The sequence below is a fragment of the Bos taurus genome, chromosome 1, assembly GCF_002263795.3.
Source record: "Bos taurus isolate L1 Dominette 01449 registration number 42190680 breed Hereford chromosome 1, ARS-UCD2.0, whole genome shotgun sequence".
NCBI lineage: Eukaryota > Metazoa > Chordata > Mammalia > Artiodactyla > Bovidae > Bos > Bos taurus.
The window spans coordinates 26,129,826-26,146,886 of record NC_037328.1 but is presented as its reverse complement, the minus strand read 5'-3'; the positions used below and the strand labels follow the sequence as shown (position 1 = coordinate 26,146,886).

The following is a 17,061-nucleotide window of genomic DNA, read 5'->3' as shown; positions in this document are numbered from 1 at the left end:
CAAGTTCCACAAAGCTTTCTTCAGTAAAAATCTGATAAACGGAATCTTTTACTAGAGGAGAATGTGAAGTTGATTTACTTGCTACTGTTTTAGGGGAGTGAATTCAAGGTGAACGTGTATACTTGGGAAATGCACTGGGTATCTGTACCCAAAATCCTCTTTGACTACATTCAGCCTGTTTTAAAAGGTATGACTTTCAGTCTATGAAGGTATTAAGAATCCTATCTCCAGGATTGCTGCTGGAAATAACCCTGGGCACTAAGAAGAAGTAGATGAAAGCCCATGGGACTTCCCTGGTGGTCCAGTGCTGAGACTCCGTGCTTCCAAGGCAGGGGGCACAGGTTCAATCCCTGGCTGGGGAACTAAAATCCCACGTGCTGTGCAGCACGGGGAAAAAAAATGAAAAAATAATACAATGTTTAATTTGCCTGAAAATATTTTTGAAAAAGAAGTAGATGAAAGCCCATTAAACAAAAAACTGTTACTGCTCTTCTATGTTGAAGGTGTATCCTGCGTGTTGACCCTAGAAATTTTTGGAAATACAGATAAAGTGAAAATACAAAAGCACCACGGATCTCTGCAGTCAGAAATTGTCACTGCTAAGTCCTCAGTAAAGACCTGTTCTGACCTTCATCTTTGTATAATCTCACATTGCTTTGAATTTGTGATGTGATGATACATTTGCCAACATAATCTTATAAAGTACTGGTTTTCACTGAAAAGTGAATTTTTCCATGCCAATGACTATTTAGATATTCACCTTAAACAAATGAGTACTATTATTTATTTTAAGAATTCCTCAATATTAGACATATGAGTCATGTCTAGTTTTTTGAGAGTATACATGATCCTGTAATCCCCATCTGTACTGAAGTCTTTGAGTCAAGCCTCTTCTCAAACCCTTAGCCTATTCGGAAACCTGCCCATTTAGTAGATGACTTCTGTTTCTTGTCACTCCACTAATGATACATTCATTAAAGACAGATAGTTATTTCTCTATAAAGTTCATTCCAAAGAATCAGACCCTTATAGCCAAGTACCCGTTCCTGCAGATTTTTACTGCTTGATGATCACACCGAGCAATGCACATATCTCCAGCCATAAAGGCACTTTCCTACTTCCTCCAGCCATTTTCTCTGGTCTGTATTCCGGTAATGGTCCATAAGTGGTCTTGTTGCCTTTAGCCCTGCCCTTTCTTCATCCTAATCGTCTTGCTGCAGACGGTGCCGAGGTATTTTCCTAAAATGCAACACTGATCAAGTCGCTCCACTGCTTAAAATCTCTGAGTGACCTCTCATTTCCCTTAGAATAAAGGCAAAATTCCTTAATGGAGCAATCAAGGCTCTTTGTGATCTGACCCCTGCGTGCCTCCCCATGCTTAGCCATTTTCACTCCCCTCCTCGCTGTGGCCGTTGCCTTTACTCCAGATTTCCAAAGAGTCAAGTGCTGGAACACCCAGCACTCTCAGCCATGTTGAGGTCTTTCCACTGGCCATCTCATCTTCCTGGGACACCATTATCCCCTGTCTTTATGGAGCTAATACTTGTGTATCCTTTCCATCCAAGATTAAATGGAAGATACTCTCCAGACAGTCTTTCCCTGATGCCCCAGCTCTAAGTTGGAGCCAATTCTACATGTTCCCACAGTGCCCTAGATATCTTCTATCCTGGAGCTTGGAGAAAACTGCATTATCACAGCATGTTTAATTAACTGTTTGTCTCCTCCACTAGACTATAAGTCCCTTTAGTCAAGGATTATGTCTGTTTTATTTAATTGAATTTCTAGCATAGTGCCTGAGTCCTGTTTCTAGTGCTGCCTATGAACAACACTAAAATGTCATCACCTAAAACCCATTTTCTTTTACTTGCAATCCACAAGTCAGAAATTCTGAAAGGATTCAACTGGGTAATTCATCACCAACCCACATGGCCTCTTCTGGTCTTTGGGGCTGCAAGATCTACTTCCAAGTTAGATTTTTCACTCTATGTCTGCCATCTCAGAGTTCCATGGCCTCTCTCTCCACATGCAGTCTCATCTTCCAGGGTCTCCCCACCATAGCCCAGGCTTCTCATAACACGGGGATCTCAGGGGAGTGGCACTTCTTTCATGGCAGCAGCCTACTTATAAGTCAGGGAAAAGAAGTTGCCAGGCCAGTTAAGAGCTACATTCAGAACTGGCACAGTCTGACTTCTGCCATATTCTATGGTCAGAGCAGTTGTGGGATCCACCCAGATTCAGGACATAGAACTAAACTCCCACTCTTGACAAAGGGATGGCTAATTCTCATCCCAGAAGACCATTGTGGATAGAAGATACTGTTATGAACATCTTTGTAAAATACAGTCTGCCATGGCCTGGTGGCATAGTTAGTTTATTAAATGTGAGTGCCTTAAAATTGAATATTTCTGTATTAAAGTGCAAACTGTAAACCATTACCTAAGGTCTTATTTCTTGTGATTCCTTTAGTCTTGAACCTAGAAGTTTCTTCACCATAGTTGATACAGAATAAATGTTTAAAGAATGAATACATACTTTACTTTTATGTTTATTGATTATGGACATTATAAATAGTGTAATGTACATGAATAAGAAATTACTGAGCTAAAACCATATAACTGCAATATTTAATTAGATAAGTATTTCATACTAGCATTATTGTAGATAATACAGTTTTGACATTCTAATGAGCTTCTAAGGTATTCCATTTTTGTCTAAAACTAGATAAACTAAACTAACATAATAGTAATCTTTCATCTCTCTTTTCAGCCTATGAAAATAATATAATTAAATGTATTTGCATATATTGTTTTCAAAAGTATCTGATACTATTGGGTTTACTGTAGTTATGGAATAGGAAATTCACTGACATCTTATTAGTATAGATGAACTGAGTATGATATAGTTGGAAGGAAAACAAGTCAAGGAAAAGTAAATATCTTGTCTGTTAAAAACTGGGGAATAGTTAATCCTACAAAATATTAAAGCTATACCAGTTTTAGCAAAAAATCGAAGGTACGTATTTTCTCCCTTTCATCTTTTGCCTGGCAAATGGTTTATGGTAAACTATATAGATACCTGCTTTCATAAATTAATGGAATTATTCTCTTCTTCTCTTGAACATGTTTATGAAGGCATCATTTTTGCAGGAGCCTAGAGTATTGAGATTCGCAGTCATATACTTGTACATTATTTCAGAAGACACTGAAACCCCGCAGAGGGAAAAATTGAGGGGAGTTGAGGTTTATTTGTGGCAGGTCCCACCTGAGTACTGCATCTTGAAATAGCTTTTTGGTTTCAAATAGAATATATTACATATTTCAAACTGGACATGTTTATCACACGTTCCCTGGGCTTGCCTTATTTACAGATGGTTTGAATAAAATTTTCTGTCTTTCCCCAGCATTTGCCCAGGGTGTTGGTAGTTAAAAGCCAGTCCTCATTTAACATGAAGATGTTTTGGCTTCACATAATGTGACTTATCCACATACAACAATGCTGACATCTTTTCATTGTGAAGTTGGCTGTCCTATATCCCTTCATAGATGGTCAAAATAGCTCCTTTTGTGCTAAAAAGTCTTACACGTATTTAAAAAAAGAAGTTTCTTGTGGTATTTTGGATGTGCCTGCTGACAAAGGCTGTAAATTGACTTTTAAGTATGGTATTTTATTGCAATCCAAATTAAACAAAGGTTTTCCTCCTGTGTGTATAACATACTCCATATTGAAGCAATTATCCATTTTAATCTCTTAAATAACTTCAGCTTTGGTACATTGTTCATATTTCTTCTAGTGCCACACACAGATGCGTTAGAAACCACCCAGAAATGAAGAAAAATAACACATTTTACTAAACAACTGTGTATATGTATATATCAATATGTTACATATGTACGTACATCTGTGTATATGTGCATGCGTGTATGTGTACTACGTCACGTCAGTCGTGTCCAACTCATTGTAACCCTCCTATGCATGGGACTCTCCAGGCAAGAATACTGGAGTGGGTTGTAGTGCCCTCCTCCAGGGGATCTTCCTGACCCAGAGATCGAACCCACATCTCTTACATCTCCTGCATTGGCAGGTGGGTGGGTTCTTTACCACTCACACCACCAGGGAAGCCTGTATATGTGAATATATATGTATAATAACACCGTACCTAGAGGAAAGGCCATCGCCTTGGAAATGGAATGTGAGATTAAATTCTAAATTTTATGCATACTAGTCATGGGAACGTTGGCAAGGTCTTTAATTCCTCTGAATTTCAATATCCTCATCTGTTAAAACAATAATAACATAAATACCCTGGAATGCTGTTGTGAGAATTAAATAAGCTAACATTGTGTAATACTTAGCTGGAAAGTAGGTGCTCAACCAATTAGTTAATTATAATATTTTTTCGTAATCCTTCATTTTTAATGCTTTCTATTTGTGTTAATAAAACATGTTTATTGAAGTGTCTCAGTTCATTGGAATAAAAAGCACTAAACTTTTTTCTTCAAATAACTATCATGCCACCCTAACCACTGTGCTATACTGAACTTCCCTTTTTCTCTCTGTAGCAGGTCTGCAAATTAGATCTTGACCAGAAACTATATGGGTTTGTTTGTATGCTTTCTTTTAATATATTACTCGATCTTATTAATTTTAAAACTGTAATGACACACTTCCAGATTTTTTTGCAGACTGAACATGTCTGTAGCCATGATAACATGGAATAAGTAGTGTGTTCCGTTTTTAATCACTTTCTGTCTTGCTCTTCCCAGTCAATTCTCTTAAGTGCTCAGGTAAGGATGAGGGTACATAAAAAGAGTAAAGTGGACAAGGATCCAGTCTTCTTCTTGGTCAGCCCTAATGACTGTTCTGTCTCATCTTGCTCTATGAGTATCATAAGGATGGTGAGGGAAGGGGGCTGGCACCAGCTTCCATTGATGAATCACTCTATCCTGGACAACATCTATAGACGTGTGTAGTCCTTGAACAATTTAGCCACATCTTCAGGTAGACTACCAGTCAGTGGCATTCATACTCTATCTCTGCTGGTCTCCCAAGCCATAAGGGCACCAGAGAACACTAAACCCTAATCTCACCTACCCTCCTGCACTAGTGCTTAGACTGGCAGGCTTGTTTTTCTTTTGTTGTTTTGTTTTAATATTACTGGAGTATAATTACTTTACAATGTTCTGTTAGTTTCTGCGGTACACTAAAGTGAATCAGCCATGTGTATACATATATCCCCTCCTGCTTGAGCCTCCCTCCTCCACCCCCAGTGCACCCCTCTTGGGCATGCCAGAGCACCAAGCTGAGGTCTCTGTGCTATACAGCAGCTTCCCACTAGCTCTTTACACCTGGTAGTATAAATGTATCTATGCTGTTCTCCCAATTCATGCCACTCTCCCCTCACCCCACTGCGTCCACGTCTGTTCTCTACATATGCATCTCTATCCCTGCCCTGCAAATCATTCTGCTGTACCATTTTCCTAGATTTCGTGTATATGCATTAATATATAATATTTTTATCTTTCTGACTTACTTGACTCTGTATGACAGACTCTGGATCCATCCACATCTCTACAAATGTTCCAACTTCATTCACTTTTATGCCTGAGGAATATTGCATTATATATATTTACCATATCTTCTTTATCCATTCATCTGTCAGTGGACACTTAGGTTGCTTCCACATCCTGGTAATTGTAAACAGTGCTGCAGTGAACACTGGGGTACATGTGACTCTATCCTCTTTATTCTCAGGAGTTCAGAGTTTGATGAAGTGTTGTCATGACCTTTCGAAAAGAGATTTCCCTTCTATTACCTTTTTAACCTTGCTTAGAGGAGGGCATAGCAACCCATTCCAGTATGCTTGCCGGGAGAATCCCACAGACAGAGGAGCCTGGAGGGTTATAGTCTATAGCGTTGCAAACAGTTGTACATGACTGAAGCAACTCAGCATGCAACCTCATTTAGACAGCTCTTTGTAACCTTGCCATAGTCCATAGGGTCGCAAAGAGTCAGACATGACTTAGCAACTGAACAGCAACAAGAGTACTGACTGACACTGTTGAGCACATCACTAGGTAGTCCTCCAGGTAGGAATCACTATATGCATTCCCTGTTTTTCAGGCACTTTCCCAATTAGGAGTTAATCACTTGGCATTCTTCCCACTTGGGAATAACTTCCTCCCACAAACCTTGCTTTCCACTGTCTAAGTGCTCTCTGCCTTCTTAGTCATCTTCTGTTCACTGTCTTGGTGCAGGAGGGGAGAGGAAAGACTGCTTTTAACTGAGGTTCTCTAGATCTGTGGAGAGATGGTGGAAACCAGTGACTGTTAACTCTGTGAACTTAAATCCAGAGCACCAAGAAAAATACCTGTAAACATTTTGTTAAACAGATAGGAGGAATAATGGTAAAAGTTATATACTTGAAAATAGCTAATAATATCTATAAGTGAGCAATTTGGAGAAAAATTACTCTTGGCTGTTTCTTTAATAGAATAAAATCTAAAGGAAATTGTATCATATGCTCAATGCATAATATTTTAATCCTATAAAATTCTACTCTCTATAGTCAAAATGAGTATGTCCATTCACTTGCAGTGGTAGGAGTGACCATGAAGGAAAGGGAAGAGAACATGTTTATACGTTATGGAGCAGCCTGTATCAGAACTAATGTCTACTGTCTTTGGTCATTATAAGCTGTCAGTAATATTCCATATAGAGCATGCGTGCATGCTCAGTCATGTTTGACTCTTTGCAACCTCATGGACTGTAACTTACCAGGTTCCTCTATCCATGGGATTTTCTAGGCAAGAATACTAGAGTGGGTTGCCATTTCCTCCTTCAGGGGATCTTCCCCACCCAGGGATGGAGCTGGTGTGTGTTGTGTCTCCTGCATTGAGCCAGCGGGTTCTTTACCAAATGTCCCACCTGGGAAGCCCCAGGATTCCATATACTTTAGGACAAATACATAGGTGTCAATTTCAAAATAGGTATGGCTTACCACTTTTTTTCACCCCTTTTTAACTAAGCATAACTGAACAGGGAGGCCTGGTGTGCTGCAGTCCATGGGGTGATGAAGAGTTGGATGTAACTTGGAGACTGAACAACAACAACTCAAAAGATAAAACATAAGGAGACTTATGCATAGATGAGTATTTCTATTAAGCTTGAATCAAAAGGTAGCCCAGCTTTCTTAAAAGTACCTCTGGTATTGAGATAAATTTCTTACAACTCAAAAATAGTACTTTAAGCATACCCTGATTTCCCATTGCTTTTCCTGAACAAATGAGCTCCATGGAAGCTAGTGAATTTAATGGCAACTCACTCCAGTATTCTTGCCTGGAAAATCCTATGGAAAGAGGAGCCTGGTGGGCTACAGCCATAGGATGGCAAGAGTGGGACAAGACTTGGCGACTAAACTACCACTGTGTGGATTTCTGGGTTAGTTTACACTTTTGTGTCCTAAGTAATGAGCTAAGCCATACCTGTTTATTCATTTTCCTACAGACGGCAGCCGGTGAGCCCACCTCCACCTCCAAGGCCGATTTCCCCACCCCACACCTACGGCTACATTTCAGGACCCCTTGTCTCAGATATGGATACGGATGCGCCAGAAGAGGAAGAAGACGAAGCCGACATGGAAGTAGCCAAGATGCAGACCAGGAGGCTTTTGTTACGTGGGCTGGAGCAGACCCCTGCCTCCAGTGTCGGGGACCTGGAGAGCTCTGTCACCGGGTCCATGATCAATGGTTGGGGCTCTGCCTCAGAGGAGGACAACATTTCCAGCGGACGCTCCAGCGTTAGTTCTTCTGATGGCTCTTTTTTCACTGATGCCGATTTTGCCCAGGCGGTCGCAGCAGCAGCGGAGTATGCTGGTCTGAAAGTGGCCCGGCGCCAAATGCAGGATGCTGCTGGTAAGTTGTACACTTCTCACCAAGCTGGAAGAGGAAAAAAAAAGAGAATTCTATGTGTATTTGTCAGTTGCTGATTATCTCCATAATCTTATGTCCTATATGAAATACAACTGTCACCACCCTGGTTTTGACTGCCGAGTTTCCCAGATGACTCAGACAATAAAGAATCCACCTGCAATGAGGGAGACCTGGGTTCGATCCCTGGGTTGGGAAGATCCCCTGAAGGAGGGCATGGCAACCCACTCCAGTGTTCTTGCCTGGCGAATCCCCAGGGACAGAGGAGCCTGGTGGGCTACAATCAGTGGGGTCGCACAGAGTCCAACAGGACTGAACCACTAAGCACAGCACAGCAAGGACACCAAGGTCCAAGATTAGGAAGTATCATGCCTACTCCTTTTCTTGACAAGACTTTTTAAATCTTCTATTTTATTTAATAAATCATATGAAAAGTCTTCACTCTTAAGATAGTCTTAGCAAATATAAGTGCAACTTCTTTTGGAATGCCTGTGATCAATTGAGATTGTGTTATATATATATTTTTTAAGATGTAAAAGGTCACCAAAATAAAATTAATTGAGGTAGTTCACTCATCCCATGTAATTAGAAATTATCTAGGAGAAATAGATAAATGTCTGGGGGGACACTCAACTGTTAGAAAGTGGGCTATTTCTCCTTAACCCCCATTCTTTTCATGCCTCTCAATTAGAATACTAATTTAATTGAGAAAATATAAAGATATTTATAATATATATACTTTTGCAAGCATAAGTATGTTCTATGCTTAAACTAAACATTGTTAATCTAATAATTTGGAGAGCAAGTTAATCTAAATGCTTAAATATTTTTTCTATTTCCCCTTTTATTGCTAGTAGCCTGTTTTTAATTACTATATATCCATTCTTATGTTTTAATTCTCTTATACTTATTTCCTACTCCCATCTTTGTTTAGAAAGTAAATAATATAAGAAAAAAATTTTAAGTATATATTTTTCACATGATTTTAATTTCTGTAAAATGGAATATATATATTCCTATACATGTTCAATATATGTGATATTTCTGGTAACTAAAAATATACAAATAGAATAAAAATAATGTGATCAATAAGAAAGAGAGACATTTCTGAGAAAGTAAAGATTATCACAGCAGATCAATAGTTGTTATCTTATTTTATTTTTTTCTTAGCTTAGTAACTATCACATTGTTGCAATTATTTTCCATGTTCCAAAAGAATTTTCCATGGTCTCTTTAGATGTTGAATTGGTCATTATTTCTTATCATTGTAGAATATAGTCAAAGAAAATTTAACTCACTTCATAAAGCTTTTTTTCTATATATTATTAATCAAGAATATGTTATAGGAAAAAAATATGTCCAATATCTCTCAAACTATTATTGTAGAATGCATACTTATTTTAGCCAGGCCTACACTTGAAGATATTAAACCGGTTTTCCTTTTTTTCCCCTAGGAGCTGCTGCGTATAATAAAATAATATGCAAACCAATCTATGGTTCCTAATAAATAACATCTGACTTTATATATAGCTTTTGTTTCTCCTTATTTTTTAATCTTCTATAAAAAAATAAGTACATGAAATTAAGCATCTCAAACTACTGCTTTCATATTGTTTTATGGGTGTTTTTCAGTTCATTGAATCAATGAGACATAGAAATAATTTTGAAAATTCATCTGTAAACGACCTCATGCCTCAGGTCTATGAGCAGTAGATAGCCTTACACAATAGAATGAGAAATGGGTTCAGTCTCAGCCCTAATTCTCTTTTTTCATGGTTATGTAACTTTAATTGTAGTAGTCTCCATCATAGCTAAAGAGATTTTGGTTTAATATTTCATTGTATTGTAATTTAGTAGCTCTTCTGACTTTCATTTAGCTCATGATTATAATGAATGAAACATGCATTGGAGTCTGCCTATTAAAATGTTCTTTTCCTGAAAGGGTGCTGCTTATCGTATAGCTTGAAGTTAATATGAATGAATAATCCAATCACATTGTTTCTCACTAGGCCACATTAATATCTATTATTCAATGCTTCAGTTATCACCTGTAAATGTGTTGATTTTACTTTCTGTGACTGCTACTGTTTATAGCCAGAACACATGTTGTCTTGGTCTCTCTGAAGTTTCTTGTCATACAACAGAAAGTTCTGCATTTGAATCTCTGGAATTTCAAGAAACCAAAATAACAAAGATCAAGGATAGGGCCAATAGATCTCCATTGCCATTATGGATTAAATATTTTGTGCTGCTGTACTATGTCTCTGTAAGAAAGCCAGAGAGTTTGAGAGCACAGCAGTGTACCATGTCTGAGTATCAGATTCATTTATCACCTGTGAATATTGTCCCTCCAAGATCAAAATAATGAAAAACTACTTACACCAGCACCAAAAAACATAAAAGTCTCTGAGGGGGTCACTTTAAATATCCAGAAGAAGCAAATAAATATCTTTTAAGAGGACAGGGGTATGAGTAGTTTTGGCTAGTCTAGGTATGTGAGCTAGCTAAATTTTAGGCCACCATAAGAAAAAATGCCTGAGAATGTACTCAAATTTAGGAGTCTGTCTTCAGAAAAGAGCACAAACATATTCAATTAAAATAAGGGACATGTTTTGTACTGTTTATTCTTAGAACATGGACTTTTTAAGGGCTCTGGCTATTCCTTTTGAGAAAGAAACAGACATTGGATATATTATGTTAAAATTTAATTAACAGTTTTGTTTAACAATAACAATTTAGTGATGGTAGCTGCAAAAATATTTACAATGTTTTTCTTTAATGCCTAGGTATTAAGAACTTTAGCAGAATAAAAGTACCAAGGTTTATAAAAAAGAAGACTATGAAATACTTTTAGGTTATTTTTTCCGGTGGATAGCTCAAGCAGCATAACAAAAATCCTGCTGTTTACTAGGATAAGTTTAGTCTCTCAGTCGTGTCTGACTCTTTGCAACCCACGGACCATAGCCTGCCAGGCTCCTCTGTCCATGGGATTTTTCAGGCAAGAATCTTCCTGACCCAGGAATTGAACCCACATCTCCTGTGTCTCCTTCACTGCAGACACATTCTTTACCTGCTGAGCCACTGAGGAAGATCCCTTGAAAGAGGGCATGGCAACCCACTCCAATATTCTTGCTTGGAAAATTCCATGGACAGAGGAGCTTGGCGGGCTACAGTCCATAGGGTTGCACAGAGTCAGACACGACTGAAGCAACTCAGCATTGTTTACTAAAATCATTTATTTAAGGTTTTTTTTTTAATAGGGATATTTCTAGTTTTAATGTTTTATTTTGATTATTACTGTTAAACTTTATTGTTGAGTTTGGCTCTGATTTTTTTTCTCAGGCCGCCGCCATTTTCATGCATCCCAGTGCCCTAGACCCACAAGTCCTGTTTCTACAGACAGCAACGTGAGTGCTGCTGTAGTACAGAAGGCCAGACCAGCCAAGAAACAAAAACACCAGCCAGGACATCTGCGCAGAGAAGCCTACACAGATGGTAAGTCCACTGAAATGGATGAAAACATCTATGAATCTCGCCTCTTTACCCTGGCTTTCTCTGACTTGAAAATGCGTTCACTGACATTAGAAATTACATTAAAAATTCATTAACAGTAAGCCTCATATTCCTTAGAGGAATGATCAACTTCCATATCTTGTCAGGCATCTCAAGTCCCTGCAGTTTTCTAGTAAGTGGGTTAGTTAGGAAGTTAAAATAAAGGATAATACTTTTAATATTCTTAAAAGGTTAGTATATAGTTTAAACGAGTAGATATTGCTGTAGTTGAAGTAATGGCATGGGATTAATCTTCATCACTGATAACTCTTCCACAATGTCCTCACTTTTTTTTTTCTTGGAGAATTTTGCATTCAAATAGAAGACAATAAACTCATTTGAATAGAAGACAATAAACTCATTTGAATACAAAGTCTAACTATAGTGGTGTTACTCACAGTTTGTGCACCAAAAGGCAAATGGAATCATCTTCCTTCATGCCTTCACATACAGGCTGCACTGTCCCTGAAGAGGTGAGGTTTGTATTCTAGAGGGAGCACAGGCGAATATCGCAAGCATTGTGATGTTGTCTAGAGAAAGCCTTTAATGAAAGTGCCTCAGGTGGCCCGGCATTTATTAAACCGCCACCTTCTCGTTTTATAAAACAACCTCAAGGGCTTTGTTGGAAATTCATGTAAGATAAATGCTCTCAGGCTCACCCATCTTGTCAAGTTTGCTAAATTTACTAAAGGGGTGGGGGGAAGAAGGTTGTCACAGGGACCGTTCCCACCTCCTGGTCCCCTCCAACCACAATCTGATTAGAACTTTCATTACCAGTCAGCAGTTTTTCAAAAAGGGCATCATTTGCCATTATCATATGAAAGCCTAATATTATAGATCCTTATCCAAGGTTACAAGGAGGGTTTTCTGAGGCACTTCTCCCCATGATTCCTGCCACTTGACAGAAAAAATTTAATACAAAGCTCACAGCGTGATGAGCACAAGTAATTTTGCAATGAGTGGCTGTCCATGCTATTATCTGTTCTTTATTCAGAGTATTTTCTCTCACTAGCATCTATCTGATATTAGACTGCATTAAATACTGGCATGACACAGCACACCTGGGCCTCCTGGATCCTGCCTGGGACTCCTTTGTCAGGGAAACTGAGCTGTCAGAATATTATCTGATTCTGAAGGGTGATTATAATGGCTTTGAGCATGTTTGCCTCTGTGAAGGGATGAAAACTAGGTATAAATCCCCAAACTCTATTGGCAGTTTTACATTTATGGGACCCCTATAATGGCATTTTACAAGTTTTATAGCTGTTCTATCAGTTTTTATTATCTAGAAGAGACTGCTCCTAAGAGAAAAACTGGTCAAACATCAAACCTTGATGTGACTGCATCTAGGTTGAATACATCAGGGAGAAAATCTGGCCTAAAGCTTTGTGTAACTCTTTCTACTTCTTATTTATACTTATTTTGAGGGGCTTCTGGCATTGAGTGATGCTTTTAAAAATGCTTTAAATAATGTAAACATGTCAGTTAGAGGGCATAGCATTGCGGTTATAAATTATAATATGCTTGAAAATTGTGATCTGTGTTCATCACCCCATGTTCTGTAGCATTTATTTCAGTGTTTAATAATTAAATATAAATTCTAACTAATCCCTGAAAAATAGCTATTAAATTGAATGATGAAGCAGCCAAGTTATTTTTAATTTCAGAAATACTAAAGAAATATGTTAAAATATTTGTAAATACAAAAAGCCATATTAATATGAAATATTATTTAAATTTCTAAATGTTCATTTTACATGTGATTATACAGAATAGTCATAATATACACCACAATGTAGAAGCCAGTAATTATTTTCTCTAAGTCACAAAAATAGACAAAATGGTTAAACACTAGCTTTAACTTCCTCTTAGCGTTTTGATAGCCATCTGTCATTGAGTTATGCTTATTTTACTAACAAGTCTTGAATTTGATTCTGGATGTTTTCTGATTTGGTAAAGAAAAAAATAAAACTATGTACTATTTTGTACGTTTCCATAAGGCATCTTGAATAACTGAAATCTTTTCTTCATAATGTGTCAAATAAAAAATGCATGTACTCTTGGTAGTAGTGGTTATAGTATGGAAAGAAAAGTCATTTTATCAGAAATCATTTTCTTGGTTTTGAAAAAAATTCATAATCCATTTCATGAAGAATCTCTATGGCAAATACAATTTTTTTTAATTATTAAAGATGAAAGAGGGGAGGGAGGAGAATGAACTTAAGGAGCTGCCAGTTGTGAAAATGAGAAACATATCAATAAGACATGGAGAGGTTTTTTTCATTTTTGGATTTTGATGATTGAATCAATTATGATGGATGCGTTTGATTATTGTCAATAGATTTCTTATGTGAACTGTTTTCAATATATGCTGTATAAGTCTTGAGCATGTAGCATCTTTACTTTATACATTTTGTTCAAATTATCAGTTTCCTTTACAGAATTTTTTGCGACCTCTATAAGGAAAAAATAAAAAAGAATCTAAACTGATAGATCTGTGTCTGAACTGATAAAGAGTAATTTTTGATGATCCTTGTCATAATCCTTGGTAAGCCACCTTATCTAGATGGCTTCAGTTCAGTTCAGTCACTCAGTTGTATCTGACTCTTTGCAACTGCAGCAAGCCAGCCCTCCCTGTCCATCACCAACTCCCGGAGACTGCTCAAACTCATGTCCATTGAGTCGGTGATCCCATCCAACCATCTCATCTTCTGTCATCCCTTTCTTTTCCTGACCTCAATCTTTCCCAGCATCCCATCAGGGTCTTTTCCAATGAGTCAGTTCTTCACATCAAGCGGCCAAAGATTTGGAGCTTCACCTTCAGCACCAGTCCTTCTGTTGAATATTCAGGACTGGTCTCCTTTAGGATGGACTGATTTGATCTCCTTGCGGTCCAAGGGACTCTCAAGAGTCTTCTCCAACACCACAGTTCAAAAGCATCCATTCTTCGGTGCTCAGCTTTCTTTATGGTCCAACTCTCACATCCATACATGACTACTGGAAAAACCATAGGTGGTTTGAACAACAGAAATTTATTTCCTAATGGCCCTGGAGGCTAAAAGTTCAGGTTCATGGGGTTGGCAGGGTTGGTTGCTCCTGAAGCCTCTCTCCTTGGCTTATAGATGACCTCCTTCTCCCCATGTCTTCACTTTGTCTTCCCTCTGTGTATGTTATGTGCCGCCTTCTTTTAAGGACACCAGGCAGATGGGATTAGGGCCCACTCTAAGGACTTCACTGTAACTTAACTGCTTCTTTAAAGATCCTGTCTTCCAGTTACAAGTCACATTCTGAGGTGCTGGGGGTTAGGACTTCAACATATGAATTTTGGAGGGGACACAGTTGAGCCCATAACAGCCTACTAGTTCCTGGGCCTGTAGCCATACCTTGTGCTGTAGGTAAATGTTGGGTCTCATAGACACCCAGGGAGTACTCATTGCAAAGTGACGGACTGCCTGCTGTAGAATACTGACAGGCAGGATCTAACTCTTTATTTATTTCATGTTTGCTGCTTTCACCCAGATAAAGGGCAGGATTCAAATATATGAATATTGATCAGTCAGACTTTCGTTGAGTTAAAGCCAAGTATAAGTGCATTTTAGGACCTTCTAATAGATTTTTCCACCCCCTTTGCAACCCTTCCTGATTTGTTTACATACTTGACTTAAAAAACAAATCTACATCATTTCTACAGCTCTACTTTTCATAAGTTATAAATTCACCCTCTTTGGAATGATGTTGTTTTGACTCGATGTATCATTAATTACAAGGTCTTGGGACTTTTAACAGTTAATAAATAGAGTCTGTAAATGGATCTCTGTAGTGAGTGAATGCTGGCAGAATTGTCTCCATGTTTATGCTTTTTTTGTATTACTTTACATGCATTATATTGGTATTTAGAGAGTCTTGTATAAAGAATGGTGTTTATACAATTGTATAAAGAAAGAGACTATACATATATATGAGTTCCATGGTCCCATTTTTTAAACCCAGTTTGAGCTATTAGCGGTATGAATTACCTGAAAGTACTATTTGTTATTTTATGAAATATAGAATTGTTTATACTATGATAATCCCTGATTTGACTCAGTGTTTATTTTGTGATACCTAAAAAAAAATTTGGTAATCTGTTTATATTTATATTGTTTTATATTAGAAATTTTATATTTATACAGAAATTTTTATATTAGAAATTTATATTTATATAGAAATTTATATTTTATATTAGAAATTTATATTTCTAATTTATATAGAAATTTTTTATTAGAAATTACACCTACCATCATTCCCCTCTGTTAATTATATACAGTGGCAATTATATACAGTAAGTTTGAACTCTTAAAATTACCATCAGATTCTCTTCTTTTTCTACCTGTATTATAGATAGCATCTATATAGAGCATCTGGGGATTTTGTCTCAAGTCATAGATTCCCAAGGCTTTGTATGATCTTATGATACTGGTAATCATCAGCTTTGATATCCAATCAGCCCAGATATTTTATGATTTGATGATCAGATCAGATCAGATCAGTCACTCAGTCATGTCCGACTCTTTGTGACCCCATGAATCGCAGCAAGCCAGGCCTCCCTGTCCATCACCAGTTCCCAGAGTTCACTCAGACTCACGTCCATCGAGTCAGTGATGCCATCCAGCCATCTCATCCTCTGTTGTCCCCTTCTCCTCCTGCCCCCAATCCCTCCCAGCATCAGGGTCTTTTCCAATGAGTCAACTCTTCGCATGAGGTGGCCAAAGTACTGGAGTTTCAGCTTTAGCATCATTCCTTCCAAAGAAATCCCAGGGCTGATCTCCTTCAGAATGGACTGGTTGGATCTCCTTGCAGTCCAAGGGACTGTCAAGAGTGTTCTCCAACACCACAGTTCAAAAGCATCAATTCTTCGGTGCTCAGCCTTCTTCACAGTCCAACTCTCACATCCATACATGACCACAGGAAAAACCATAGCCTTGACTAGATGGACCTTTGTTGGCAAAGTAACGTCTCTGCTTTTGAATATGCTATCTAGGTTGGTCATAACTTTCCTTCCAAGGAGTAAGCGTCTTTTAATTTCATGGCTGCAGTCACCATCTGTAGTGATTTTGGAGCCCAGAAAAATAAAGTCTGACACTGTTTCCACTGTTTCCCCATATATTTCCCATGAAGTGGTGGGACCAGATTTCATGATCTTCTTTTTCTGAATGTTGAGCTTTAAGCCAACTTTTTCACTCTCCACTTTCACTTTCATCAAGAGGCTTTTTAGTTCTTTTGATTTGATGATAGTGGCAGTCATCAGCTTCCTGATAAGCTGTGTTTGCAATCCAGTGTGAGTTTGTAGCAAAGACATAGTGCAGAAATGAGTCTGCAGTCACTCACTCCCTCTGCTTCCAGGTATATTATGAATTAGACTTTTCTTCTCCTCATATTCCCAGTCACAGGCTCAGTCTGAACTTAGAATAGCTCAGCCTTGGGTCTCTTCACTTTAAGTCACTCAGTAGAATCTGTCTTTTCTCTCTTTTGAGTTATTTTTAATAAATAAGTAGTCAATGACATGACTACTTATCATGGCATTATCAAACCAGATCATGGCATC

The 17,061-nt window shown here is 38.0% G+C and overlaps 1 protein-coding gene across 10 annotated transcripts in view; it reads left to right on the top strand.

Annotated features, from left to right (window-relative positions):
- Window positions 1-17,061, top strand: part of ROBO1 (roundabout guidance receptor 1) — a 1,295,994-nt gene that overhangs the window by 1,265,626 nt on the left and 13,307 nt on the right. For all 10 annotated transcript variants that reach the window (XM_059885533.1, XM_059885537.1, XM_059885531.1 and 7 more), the window contains 2 exons: window positions 7,504-7,910; window positions 11,268-11,420. In XM_059885533.1, coding sequence (XP_059741516.1) covers window positions 7,504-7,910; window positions 11,268-11,420 — 560 coding nt within the window. The remainder of the gene's footprint in view (window positions 1-7,503; window positions 7,911-11,267; window positions 11,421-17,061) is intronic.